This window comes from Crotalus tigris, unplaced genomic scaffold (assembly GCF_016545835.1).
Source record: "Crotalus tigris isolate CLP2741 ecotype Arizona unplaced genomic scaffold, ASM1654583v1 scf7180000017764.6130737, whole genome shotgun sequence".
In the NCBI taxonomy this organism is placed as follows: domain Eukaryota; kingdom Metazoa; phylum Chordata; class Lepidosauria; order Squamata; family Viperidae; genus Crotalus; species Crotalus tigris.
In genome coordinates, this window is record NW_024096618.1 from 700,624 (window position 1) to 714,503 (window position 13,880).

General features: G+C 39.3%; 1 protein-coding gene across 3 annotated transcripts; it reads left to right on the plus strand.

Moving 5' to 3' along the window:
• The first annotated feature begins 1,205 nt into the window (after window positions 1–1,205).
• On the plus strand, window positions 1,206–9,588 carry TMEM14A (transmembrane protein 14A). 3 transcript variants are annotated; one of them, XM_039340980.1, is made up of 5 exons: window positions 1,206–1,351; window positions 4,358–4,443; window positions 6,767–6,868; window positions 8,126–8,213; window positions 8,872–9,588. In XM_039340980.1, the coding sequence occupies exons 2-5, from the start codon at window positions 4,368–4,370 to the stop codon at window positions 8,909–8,911; spliced, it is 306 nt and encodes a 101-aa protein (XP_039196914.1). In that variant the 5' UTR covers window positions 1,206–1,351; window positions 4,358–4,367; the 3' UTR covers window positions 8,912–9,588. The 3 variants fall into 3 exon arrangements, with proteins under 3 accessions (XP_039196914.1, XP_039196915.1, XP_039196918.1); XM_039340981.1 differs by lacking the exon at window positions 1,206–1,351 and adding an exon at window positions 1,392–1,798; XM_039340984.1 differs by lacking the exon at window positions 1,206–1,351 and adding an exon at window positions 4,047–4,099.
• Window positions 9,589–13,880: the final 4,292 nt, after the last annotated feature.

Consider the following 13,880-nt stretch of genomic DNA (forward strand, 5'->3'; position numbering starts at 1 on the left):
GAAAATATTTACTCAACAGTGCTAATGACTTCAGCTAGGTTTCTAAAAAGCAGCAGTGGGTTATCTTCTTTCTGCTAAAAACATGCTTAGCTTCTACTGATAAGAGTTTAATTTGGAAGCCTAAGGTCTATTCCTGTATTTGATCATGAAAGGCCTTTGCATCATGAATGGATGCTTCCAGAATGCTCAGCTATCATAAAATCCAAATAAATACTGTTAATCTCCAGCAGCCCAATACTGGTCCCCCCCCATCCCCGTTTCTTTCTTTCTATGCCACAATATATATATATATTCAGAATGCCATTTGTGGAATCAAAGAGCTCAACATTTTTCACTTTCTTTTCTTCCTTCCGGAAGAGGGCCACTTTTTTTGACCTTGCTGAATTAAATTCTCCCAGATTCTGAGATTATATAGGGTTAATTCCTGTAACATCATTTCCAATGCTTCAGGAATCTCCATGGTCCCTTTCTATCCTCCACAATCCACTCTTTCCTCCCCCCTGCTCTTCTGAGAATAGCCATAAAAAGACCCTACTAGATTTTAAAATACCAGTGGTAGTTTCAAAGACTGCATTTGCTAGCTATTCTTCTCTTAGGGATGTTCAAAATATTGTGTGTACAAAGCATTCCCAGCACTTTTGGCTGTCCTGCATTCAAACCAATACACAATTATTCAGTGCAGGCAACCTTGAATTCAGGTGCAGTGAACTTAAATGGACTCCAGAAGATGGTAGAGGACAGGAAGACCTGGAGGAACATTGTCCATGGGGTCGCGATGGGTCGGACGCGACTTCGCAATTAACAACAACAACAGAACACACTTGCAAACACAAGTCCAAGGCAGAAAAAGTTTCAGGATGGAAATAATGAAAAAAGGCTATTGGAAGAGGCAGCTAAGAGGAAGAAAAGAAACGAACGGCATTGAAACATCAGAGGAGGAGGGTGAATAGGGAACTATGGCCCCTTTACGACCTGCGGACTTTAACTCCCAGAATTCCTGGCTCAAGAATTCTGGGAGTTGAAGTCCACAGATCGTAAAGGGCCCTAATTGCCCACATTTGTTTTTATAGCCTTGTCCGAATGGTCTTAGCTTCCTTCTCCCACGCGGTGGCAGGCTCGCTCTATTGTGTACAGGAATTGGGCCAGCCTCCGACCCGGAGTCCAAAACTAGGCCAAAGGACAAGAAAAGCGAAGTCGCTTGGTCTGGGGAAAGGAAAGCGTCGCTCCCCGCTGGGCGGCAGGGGGCACTCGCGAGACTCGGCCCGTGGGAGGGAGGCCGACCGGACAGCTTCGGAGGAGGGTTTTAAAGCGAGGGGAGGGGTTTCGCCCTACGCCCGTCTCGGAGCCGAAGGTATGCCGAGGGACGGAGGAGGAGGAGGGGGAGGGCTCTGGCCGGAAGCCCCTCTCTGGGGGGAAATGCAGCCTCGGTAGTCAGCCCAGGGAGGCGGCGGCGGTAGCTACCGCCAAGAGCTGATCGCCTGCTTCCTTGCCGCATTAGCGCCCGGCCTAGAGTGACACGGAAGGGGGGGGGTCCCCGCTTGCTTGGCGCTTACGGGACGATCCCGAGAGCTGGGAATTAAGCCGCTTTTTTGCCCACTTTTTTCTCTTGTAAAAATTAAGCATGGGTTTTGTAGTCTTGACCTGAAGCTTCGAGCGTGCCTGGAAGCCAGGGGGATGGGAGTCAATTGCACGCGTTCAAGTCAAGATTGACGGACTGTTGCACGCCCGGAGTCTGCGTGGTAGATGGGCGGCTGTATAAATTTGTCTGCGTATTTGTCTGTGTGTCTGTGATATATACGTAAGTATCTACACGTGTATTTATAAGCACAGACACAAACGTATAAGCAATGAGTTGGGTGGCTCTCTTAAATTTGTTTTATGTGTATATATATATGTATTCGTTTTCTGAGGTTTTCGCGGGTATTTGTATATAGGTCTTTGGTTGTTCGGGTTTTCTCCCGCGTAAAATTGGAAGTGTCTTGGCAACGTTTCGACGAAGTCACATTCGTCATCTTCAGGCTGGTGTTTTTAGCTTCTTGCTTTTAGCAAGAATGTGACTTCGTCGAAACGTTGCCAAGACACTTCCAATTTTACGCGGGAGAAAACCCGAACAACCAAAGACCTATATATATGTATTCATATACACATACATAAAAACAGGTATAAAACATGAGTTGGGTGGCTGTATAATTTTTTTATATATGCATGTGTAGGTGAATGTGCACACATTATATGTTTTATGTGTGTACGTGCGTGCACACACCCTTAGTTAACTTTATGTTTGGTTAACTTGTCACTTGGGCATGCATTGCATTGTATACAATTGATCTTTCTGCTTCCTGTTGATTGGTAGATCATTGCTGATCTCCGGAAGCCACATTCCTGATCTTTGGGGATGTCATCAATAAGTCTTGCCTGTGTACAAGGGTTTTGGGGCTCCATAGAAACAATCCAACTGCGTTTCTAAGAATAGGAAATGATAGCCTTCATGAAAGTGCCTATCAAGTTCACATCAAGAATATTCCCCAAAGATCAAACCAAACAGTAGAAGAAGCAATCAGTACAAGTGTATGTCAGTCTTATATAGTTGCCTGAAATATGAGATGTCTGGTTTGTGCCCAGTACAGAAGTGACAAATAGGGTATTTGGGCTTAACTTGCAATTAGTAAATCAAGAATCAATCATGGCTTATTGACTAAACAATAATTGGCTGAGTTTGCGCAGCACATTAAGGGTGCCCAAATAATCAGCAGCACTGAAGCTATTGAGATTAGCCATGCAATAAATGCTGTGGAAAATAAATAAGGCAGCCATCAGGTGTCAATCAAAACCTCTTCTAACCTCCTGGTTTGTTACAGGGTCTCCTGTTCGCTACACCTTAACATTGAAGATCTTGCCACCTCTAGTTGTTAGCATTGAGAATCAGTGTTCCTTGAACCTCTGAAAGGAGTTTGCCAACTCCATCTCTGAAGAGCATTCATTGATTTTGCCATAGGTAGCAAAATACAGAGGGATGTACTATGGCCACTCTCATTATATAACAGTGGAAACCTGCAGGTATAAGACTCCCAGCATCTCTTATATTCCAGGCTTGGAATCAGATATGCTAAAATCAAAGTGAAAAGAAATGGCAAAGGGAAAAAGGTTATTTATCTTGAGGAAGGGATGCCATGTCTATTTAAATATCAATACCCTTGCATTATTCCCTAATTATAATGTACTACAATTACAATTTAACTTTATTTATAAAATTTATATGCTGCCCATCTCACTACTGAAGCGACTCTGGGCGGCTTACACAATGATATGTAGAAACCCAAACTATCCAATTTTATATGTATTGCCTTGGTCCAAGAGAAGAATTAAGTCATCAGAAAGAACCTAGGAAATTATTTTTTCCCTACTGGGAAAAAGAGCAATTTGATCCCAAATAGTTATCCAGATACTGGATTCAGTCTTACTAACACCAGCTTTGTGACATAATCACATGCGATTTGGAATAAGTCCTGAGGACTAAATCCAAAAGGGCAAAAGAAGTCTATGGACCTTTTTGAGCATCAAATAATAATTTTGCCTGGGCCTAGGCTGAATGCACTCCCAAGTACTGCAGGAATATACAGTGCCCTTTGGGTATAAAGCAGGTGTGCCCAATCCACAGGCAGTGTGCAATCTCATAAGACACACATCCCTCCCAATAAAGGAAGTTTGTTATTTATGAACATTAACTATATTTTATATGTAGCCCAAGACAATTCCTCTTCACTCAATGCAGCCGAGGCAAGCCAAAATGTTGGACATGCCCGATATAAAGGAATGCTTGGAGGACTGATGGTATGAGAGCTTTGCATGTTTAGCCAGAGCACGAGAGCTGGCATTAAGCCAGAAAAGGATGTCCCATCTTTCATTGCAAAACTGGTCACAGAGTAAGGCTATCTATTTACAGTCCTCTAATCCTTACACAAACCAGTGAGTTAATTAATACATCCCACAACTCTGGTCGGTTTTCTCAGAAGATCTGGTTTCATTTTTACTGCTGGGTGATTGTTAGGGCATTCTTAAAAGCTTTCTCTGGTTTTCTGCCTGTTGAGTTTGATTCCTGGTAACTACATTGCCGCATTCATATTGTTTTGTTGGTAACTGTGAATTCCCATCACCTTCTTCCTGCTTTTTCTTTTTTGTTTTAAAAAAAAAAATCCAATCTAGTCTTGGGAAATACTGAATGTATTTAGTTCTGACCTTTTTGAGATAGCCATAGTTAATTACAGGTTGCTTCTTGCTGTGACACAATCATCCTCTCCTCCCTCCTCTTAAATATAGTTTTACCACATTCATTTTGCTGTTCTCTTTTGTTCTCCAGACTTTTCACCATGAGTGTGGATTGGATTGGCTTTGGTTATGGGTTGGTCGTGGCTCTTGGTGGTATCATAGGATATATTCGCAAAGGTAATAGCGGACTTGTACGATAGAGAAAATTATGTAATTGTTTTCTGCTGTTTCTTCTGCATTTTCTCAAATATTTTTGTTAAGTTCCATGTTGTTTTGCAATATGTTACAGCTCATAAGATAAGAGGAATGTGTGTAAAAAGATTAAGATATTAAGATAGATCAAGCTAAATCTGGATACTACTAAACCTCTTGTGTCTGTTTGATACTTTGTAACCTTCAGTTGAGTGAAATGGTGCATCATAAGAGCAGGGGTCTTCAAACTCGGCCCTTTTTTGACTCATGGATTTCAACTTCCAGAATTCCTCAGCCAGGCACACTGGGTGAGGAATTCTGGGAGTTGAAGTCCATGAGTCATAAAAGGGCCGAGTTTGAAGTCCCCTGTCATAGAACAACAACTTTTAAATCAATATATCTCAAATGGACTAATTTATAGAATACATTAAAAAGTGGGAATCCGTGTGTGCCATGGGATTGAAGTTTGCCAGAGTTGTAGCTGCTTCAGTGGCCCCATGCCTTCAAACTACATTTCCCAGTAATACGTAGGCTGCATGACACAAGGGAGAATGGGTACCCTCACTCTCTTTCCCGCCTCTATCTGGCCCCCGCTCCCAATTGATTGGTAGCAAGGCCCAACAGGTGAGCAGCCATTGGCTGCTTTGGAACCAACTGAAAGTTGAAATCTCTTAATAGTGGTAACCAGTAAGGGGAGAAAGAGGGAGTAACTTGGATGCCTGCTGGCAAGGTAGGGCTGGCTTGGGGGATACTGGCCATACCCCAAGCCATCTTTTTCCCTGGAAGGAGGAGGCCTTTGGGGAATAAAATATTGTTTCAGACATCTGTTTCTGGGATGTTAAAGGCCAGGTGAGGAGAAGTACAGTAGATTCCTTTTTCTCTTTTTGTCTCTGCAAAACAGAAAAATGTATTTGACACCAATTTCTAAAACTTTCCCCATCCCAAACCATTCCATTCATCATATCTTAATACGTTCTTGGTGCAACTGTTATTTTTCTACTGAAAACTAATAGTACCTAATTCTTTCCTCTCACTGACAGAGTGGCTTTATCAGCAGAATTGGAATAAATTTGGAAAGAAACAGAAAAACATGGTGGGAGAAACATGTGGCATGCAGTATTAGATTACAGAAATGCCATTTGCATATTAGATTGGCTGAAAGGTGCATATTTATTCTACCTCTGCTGAATACCTAATTCCCACAGCACAGTCTTAGATCTAAAGGTATTTACCCATGTAGTAAGGCTGTATTGCTATTATCCTTCTCATCTTTCATTTTACTTTCTACTGTTGGTATCTTATGATTATATTACTTTGTTATTTGTATGTATACTGAGAGCTTCTGCACCGGAGACAAATTCATTGTGGGTCCAATTACACTTGCCAATCAAGAATATTCTATTCTATTCTTGTGTAAATCTGAAAATATCCTACTTGAATCTCTGTGGAGCAGATATCAAAGAATGGTAGAATTTTGGAACAGAATGGGGGCACAGACTCCTGATCAGATACTGTTCTGAAGAACATTAAGATAATGATTCCCTAACTGCATTTGTACAATATTTTTGGGGATTGTTTCTCTCCTGTAGTAGGATAATTACTGTACATAGAGTGGTTGCTATAATTGCAACATAACTACCCCAAAGTTAATAGTGGGTTCAGAAAAAATCCTGAAAATCCCATGAAACCTGAATACATCATTTCTGCCATTGTCAGTATTGGTGTAGATTAGTCCTGTTGAACCACCAGTGTGAACACAGGACTATCAAGTCAGTCTATTGTAACAGAAGAATGCAGAAAAGAAAGTGATTGGGATAACAAGGGCTAGAAGCTTCCGAATGAATTTATCCCTTGTTCAGCTTCTGACTGCACACTTTTAAGTTTCATCCTTGGAATTTTTTTTCAATAAATCGGAGTATTGTTCAAAATAGCTGCTAATGCTGCGCTGGCAACAATTGGCGTAGCCAATCTTGAGAGCTCCCCCCCATGTATGTATGTATGTGTATATATGTGTATATAATGTTATACTTGGATTCTAGCCATTCACGTATAAGAAATGAAACTCTTTGTCAAATTTAATCACTTGGCATCATTTATTGTCCCTTTTTGCTCTTATTATCTGTCGAAATATGTCAAATAATTAAATACATTTTTCGGATTCCAAAAATCAAAGACATGTCTTTCAAAAACAGAAATGTATATTCTTTAAAAAGTACAATAAGACTTTTTTATTTTTATATATAAATATTTGTATATGTACATATATACATATATATATATACATATATATATATCATCTTTATTACAGGAAGTAAAATCTCATTGGTTTCTGGCCTTTTCTTTGGCTTGCTGGCTTGTTATGGAGCATATTGGGTAACGCATGATCCCAAAGATGTAAAGATATCATTATGTGAGTATCCTACTTCTTGAAAAGAGAAGGTAATTCTCTTTAGATTTCATTATATATTGGAGTTATCAGAATAATCGGAAACTGAAAACTAGTTGCTGTCATATGCATTATTTGTAAGAACAGAACATGCAAGGTAAAAACTTATTGTTGTCTATAAATTGCATCAATGTTGCATTTAGTGTAGGAGGCCATGATGCAACCTTGAGGCTTGAGGGCACTCCCTCTGCCTTGCTAACTTGTTAGTCTTCCTAATTTTGTTTTTGAACTTTGATTTCCATTTTTAACTTGTACATTTTAACCGGGTCCTTAATTCTGTTTTTAACTGTGCTTTTAGTCATATGTTTATACCTAAGTCACTTGATTGAGATGGGAAGTTATGGAAATTGAATAAATAAATTAAATAGTTTTTATTTCATTGTTGTAAACTGCCCAGACTCATTCCCTCAGGTGAGATGAGCAGTGTAGAAATTAAAACAAATAAATAAATTTAGTTTTGAAGTGTAAGATTGAGATGGGAGGGTTGACCCATGTTCTTTAAGGATGAAGAAATAATAATTGGTGAGCCATCCTTACTTGCGCGAGCCTGTAACTTTGAGGATTTCTCCATCACGTGCATGGAGCAAGCTTTGTAAAACCTGGAATTAAATGCTTTATCATTCTCATCAAGCCTTGTTATTGGCTAGATTAGCTGGAATGATGGAATTTATAAATCCACATTTCTGAAGCCTCTCAGGTTGGAAACTGGGTTTTGCACTTTATGGATTCACCTTAGACACACTGGGTTGCCATTTAATTGAAGTCTGAATATGCAGGTGACCTGGCCAAAATAGGTCTGGATCACACAACAAGATGTTTTAATTTAATCAAAACGCATTCTTTGAAAGGTACACGAGCTATTTCTTGTTTCATTAGTGAAATTTTATGAGATACAGTTAGTTGCCAAACAGGTTGTATATTTAGGAAAATAATTATGGAAAAAGAGATCACTGTTGCTGAGATGGAAAGATAGTGGTTCATAATGGGCACAAAGACACAGTTTGTCTTGACCTTGGTATAATGATTTCTAATTATAAAATGTTGATGATGTAGAAAAAACTTTTTTTTAATATTATGACATTTGAGTGATTTTTTTTTGTTTCAAGAGCTGTCTACTTAATTTGGAATAATTTTAATTTGTTGCCATAAATTATTATGAGAATATAGTTGAACCACAGTATAACATTTGCTAAAATAAACATCTTGTATTTTTGCCTGCAGTCACGGCTTTTACACTTACCACTATAATGGGAGTGAGGTTTAAAAGGACCAAGAAACTAATGCCAGCTGGAATCATAGCAGGTCTCAGGTAAACTGTTTTCGCTTCAATATGCAATCCAAAGCTTACTTATCCAACCCCCAGTGACTACAGTGGGTCATACTTGTGATTACAGTTGTGTATGATTGCACAGTGTATGATTTTAAATGCCATAAAAGAGTTCCTGGGTGTAGATAGGACTGATTAACATAGAATAAGTGTATAGATGAGTGGACACTTGTCATCCAGCCCTAATTATGCTATTTCTGAATGTACATTCTAGAGTATTCTATGATTCTGCAGTCACACTGAAATAGGGATTTTGTGTGTGTGTGTGTGTGTGGAGAGAGCGAGAGAGAGAAAAGGGAGTTGAGGATTTGCTTTCAGGTATTCAAAATCAAAGACTTCAAATGCCGGGTCATTTCCAGGCAGATTCAGTGCAACCTTAGATTATAGTGGTTGAGGCCCATCATACAGTATATGAACTGCAGCAAGTGGAGAAGCCTGTTTTAAGGCATATTTGCAGTGGAGATGTACAACTTCCAACCTTTTTTGAGGATGAAATTTTACACAGGTCCTTGGCCCCGTTGAAGCTCTCCATTCAGAGCTCCCTCCCCCCCCCTCTCCATACAACTCTGAATATAAAAATATAAAACTGTTCATGTCTTAATTGATCACTCATTTCTTAATTTTCTTTTTTTTAATACAGCCTGGTGATGATTGTGAGGCTTGTTTTCCGGCTCATATGAGAAAAGAGGCACTTTCAGATATCCACGGAATCATTGAATTATGGATGTCCCTTCTGAAAGATGAGCCATTTTGGTTGTGATTATGATGACATAAAAGCAAGGTTATTCCTCATGGACTCAGAAATCCATTCATTCCTTATGTGTGTGGGATTGCATTCTTTAATGTTTTAAGTAACATTTGTTTTGATTTATGTCTTTTTGAGACCGATGACTAACTTGGCCTTTTAATTATTATTTTAATTTGTGGGATAAATTTTCGATGTATGCTTTATTCTCCCTGGAATGAGTAGAAGCCACAGGACTTTTAAAACTCAGGTTTGTTATATGTGGTGGCATCTAATAAAGTCATACCTAGTCCTGGATGATTATAATTTCATAGTTCAAGATTTGGAATAATACAAATTTATGTATATGGATTATATTGGGCTTCTATCTTTGTAAGCCACCCAGAGTCACTGAGAGTGAGTTGGGTGACCATATAGATTTTCATAAATAAATAAAATAAATAAACCAACCAACCAAATAAATAAATATTATATTTCAGTTCCATTAAAATATTAATGAATTCTGTATTAATTTCTTATAATGCTAAAAAATTAGCTCCAAAACAGGTCTTGCTTCTGTCTTGAAATGCAAACAAATACCATATTAAAAATAAAAACACTTTTAATATTTTGGATACAAACTCTCTTGTAAGATGTTGACTTTCAGTATTTCTTAAAGTGATTTGAATGAGGTGATTGACCGGAAAAAGTGCTAAATTATTTTCATTCTTCTGTTCTCATTATCTGACCAAGCCAAAGGTTTGTTTATCAGGAATCCCCCAAAATTGAGAGATTTAAATTCATCTATTTTAAACTGTTTTTATGAAAATAATGTCTATGGCCAAGGGAGCTACTACAGGTAATCTTCCTGTTATTGCTGGTGTAGATATATGTTAATAGTAGTAGTAGTAGTAGTAGTAGTAGTAGTAGTAGTAGTAGTAGTAGTAGTAGTAGTGAAGTTGGACGGGACCTTGGAGGTCATCTAATCCAACCCCCTGCTCAGGCAGGAAACATTATACCATTTCGGACAAATGGCTGTCCAGTCTCTTCTTAAAAACTTCCAGTGTTGGAGCATTCACCGCTTCTGGAGGCAGGTTGTTCCACTGGTTAATTGTTCTAACTGTCAGGAAGTTTCTCCTTAGTTCTGGGTTGCTTCTCTCCTTGCTTAGTTTCCACCCGTTGCTTCTTGTCCTGCCTTTAGGTGCCTTGGAAAATAGCTTGACTCCCTTTTCTTTGTGGCAGCCCCTGAGATATTGGAACACTGCTATCATGTCCCCTCTCGTCCTTCTCTTCATTAAACTAGACATACCCAATTCCAGCAACCGTTCCTTATATGTTTTAGCCTCCAGTCCCCTAATCATCTTTGTTGCTCTTCTCTGTACTCTTTCTAGAGTCTCAACGTCTTTTTTACATTGTGGTGACCAAAACTGGATGCAATATTCCAAATGTAGCCTTACCAAGGCATTGTAAAGTGGTATTAACACTTCACGTGATCTTGATTCTATCCCTCTGTTAATGCAGCCTAGCACTGTGTTGGCTTTTTTGGCAGCTGCAGCATACCGCTGGCTCATATTTAGGTAATTGTCCACTAGGACTCCGAGGTCCCTCTCACAGTTACTACTATTGAGCAAGGTACCCCCTATACTATACCTGTGCATTTGGATTTTCTTGCCTAAATGTAGAACCTTGCTTTTTTCACTATTGAATTTCATTTTGTTAGATAGTGCCCAGTGTTCAAGTCTGTCCAGATCCTTCTGTATCTTAAGCCTGTCTTCTGGAGTGTTGGCTATTCCTGCCAGCTTGGTGTTGTCTGCAAATTTGATGAGTTTCCCATCTATCCCATCGTCCAAATCGTTGATATAGATGTTGAAGAGCACTGGGCCCAGAACAGAGCCCTGGGGCACCTACTGCACACTTCCCTCCATGTAGATGCGGTTCCATTGAGGACCACACGCTGAGTAGGGCCGGTCAGCCAGCTACAGATCCATGTGGTGGTGGTGCTTTCTACCCCACATTTTTCTATCTTGTCAAGTAGTGGGTTGTGATCTACTTTATCAAATGCCTTACTGAAGTCCAAGTAAATTATGTCCACAGCATTCCTCTGATCCACTATTTTTGTCACTTGGTCAAAGAATGCAATAAGATTTGTCTGGCATGATCTATTTTTGACAAACCCATGTTGGCTTTTAGTAATGACTTTGTTTGCCTCTAGGTGTTCGTTGATTCGTTGTTTTATTATCTTTTCCAGGATCTTCCCAGGTATTGAGGTCAGGCTGATAGGTCTGTAATTTCCTGGATCCATTTTTTTTCCTTTTTTGAGGATGGGAACTACATCAGCTCTTTTCCAGGCCTCTGGTAGTTCCCCTGTGTTCCAGGATCTTTGAAAAATATAGTTCAGTGGCTCCGATATCACATCTGCCAGTTCCTTGAGAACTCTGGGGTGTAATCCATCTGGTCCTGGCGATTTGAACTCATCTAGGCTGGACAGGTGCTCCCTAACCATTTTCTTGCCTATCTTAACTTGTGTTTCTGTTTTGTTTTTTATGGCATTATTTTTGATAGGTTGGTCTGTTTTTTCCCTTTGTGTAAAGACAGATGCAAAAAATGAATTAAATAGTTCTGCTTTCTCCCTGTTGCTTGTCACCTTCTTGCCACTTTCACCCATTAATGGACCAATCATTTCCTTCACTTTTTTTTGTTTTTTACATGTTGAAAGAAGCTTTTTTTTTGTTATTTTTGACTTTGGTCGCAAGCCTTAGTTCATTTTGAGCCTTGGCTTTCCTCACTTCATCTTTGGAGGCTCGGGCTATTTGCTGATATTCTGACTTAGTTATGTGCCCCTCTTTCCACTTTCTATACTTGTCCTTTTTATCTTTCAATTTGTCAGAGAGTTCTTTATGCAGCCATGCTGGTTTCTTTTGAGAGCTGTTATTTTTCCTCTTTGTTGGTATTGTGCTAGGCTGGGCTTTTATTATCTCATTTTTCAAAATTTCCCAAGCTTCTTGAGTTGTTTTCCCCTTGAGGATTGTCATCCATGGAATGCTTCCCAAGCCCTCTCTAAGTTTATTGAAATTAGCTCTCTCGAAGTCCAAGACTCTAGTTTGACTGTGTTCTCTTGCCTGTGCTTCCATAATGTTGAATTACAATATTGCATGATCACTTCCTCCCAGGGTTCCTATGGTTTCAACACCTTCTATCATTTCATCTCTGTTAGTGACAATTAGATCCAAAATGGCTAATCCCCTAGTTCCCTTCTCTACTTTTTGGGAGACAAAGTTGTCTGCTAGGTTTGCCAGGAACCTGTTTGATCTTCCACTTGGTGCAGAGTTTATTTCCCAGTTGATGTCAGGGTAGTTAAAGTCCCCCATTACTATTGTGATGTGCTTCCTACATAACTTAGTTAACTGACTAGTAAAAAGTTCATCTATTTCCTCTGTTTGGTTGGGTGGCCTGTAGTATACACCTATGGCAATGTCATTTTCCCTCCCTTTTATATTGACCCAAATGCATTCAAGACAATTTTTATCATTGTTGTGCTCTATTTCTGTAGAGATGTAGTTATTTCTTATATAGAGAGCAACTCCACCTCCTTTTTTATTTGGTCTGTTTCTTTTAAATAATTTAAATCCCTCTAGCTGTGTGTTGCATGTCTGGGTTTCATCCCACCATGTTTCCGTAATGGCAACAATATCATATCTGCCCTCATTAACCTGAATTTCTAGTTCACCCTGTTTGCTGTTCATACTCTGTGCATTGGTTTATAGACATTTGAGTCCTTTATGACTGGCCCTGTGTTTACTTTCTACATAACTTGTGTAGTGCCTGAGTTCCCCTATTGTCTTACCACATATTTGGTTAGTGCACTTTGTGTGGCACTCGCTATTAGAGGCTTGATTTTGCTTGACAGCAAGGTTGGGATTCTTGTCCACACACACATCTATGTTACATGCACTGATAGCCCTATAATTTTTAGATTGCCGGGGACAGGGTTGTTCTGTATCAATTAACTCACTGTCCCCGCTGTTTAATTTAAATTTTCCTCCAGAAAATCTGTGAATTTATAGCCAAGTAACTCAGTCCCTTTCTTTGATGGATGCAAACCATCTCTTTTGTACATCTTTTCATTGGACCAGCTACAGACATTGTGACTAATATATCCAAAGCCTTCCCCTTTACACCACTCCTTTAGCCACATATTGAATTGTGCTATGCGCTGGCCTTTTCCATTTTGCTCCTTATACACTGGGAAAACCTCTGAGAAAGTAAGCCTACAGCCTATTTTGCTAAGTTCCTTCCCCAAGCTCTGGAAATCATTCTGCACAGAGAGTACATCTTTTGGGGACAGATCTTTAGTGCCAAGAATGTACGATAGCTTCCACATCACAGTCCTTGCTGCCATTCTTGATTATTTTAGAAATACGCTTCTTGTCCTTACTGGCAATAGCACCTGGAAGACACCTGACCTCTTTCAAAGCCTCTGTGTCCTTTCCTAAATTTACATCCCTTATAATTGAATCACCTACCAGAAGGTAGCTTCTCTTTTTGGATGCCTTTCTATTCTTGCATGACTGATGTGTAATACCTGTACTTGCTTTTGTAGATACTAATGTACTTATTTTAAATCAGTGCTCACCATTCAGCAAAGACTACTTAACTTGTGGGTCAAGGCTGTGTTTGAGGGAAATACTAATTATGCTTACGTTGGTTTGAACATATGTCATAAATATGTCATAAAACATATGACATGTCATAAAAAAGGCCTGGAGGAACATTATCTATGGGATCGCGATGGATCGGACATGACTTCACAACTAACAACAACAACAATAATATAAATTACAAAACATAATTGGCCTAAATAAGGCTAATGACTCCTTCATGTTGAGGTAGACTCTTGGTGAATATATGAACATATCAGTGAACTT

Bases quoted from the DNA above. Each gene is read 5' to 3' on its own strand.
- TMEM14A (XM_039340980.1), top strand. From the start codon at position 4,368: ATGAGTGTGGATTGGATTGGCTTTGGTTATGGGTTGGTCGTGGCTCTT. The intron at 6,869-8,125 runs GTGAGTATCCTA...TTTTGCCTGCAG, and splicing joins AGATGTAAAGATATCATTAT to TCACGGCTTTTACACTTACC. The intron at 8,214-8,871 runs GTAAACTGTTTT...TTTTTAATACAG, and splicing joins GGAATCATAGCAGGTCTCAG to CCTGGTGATGATTGTGAGGC.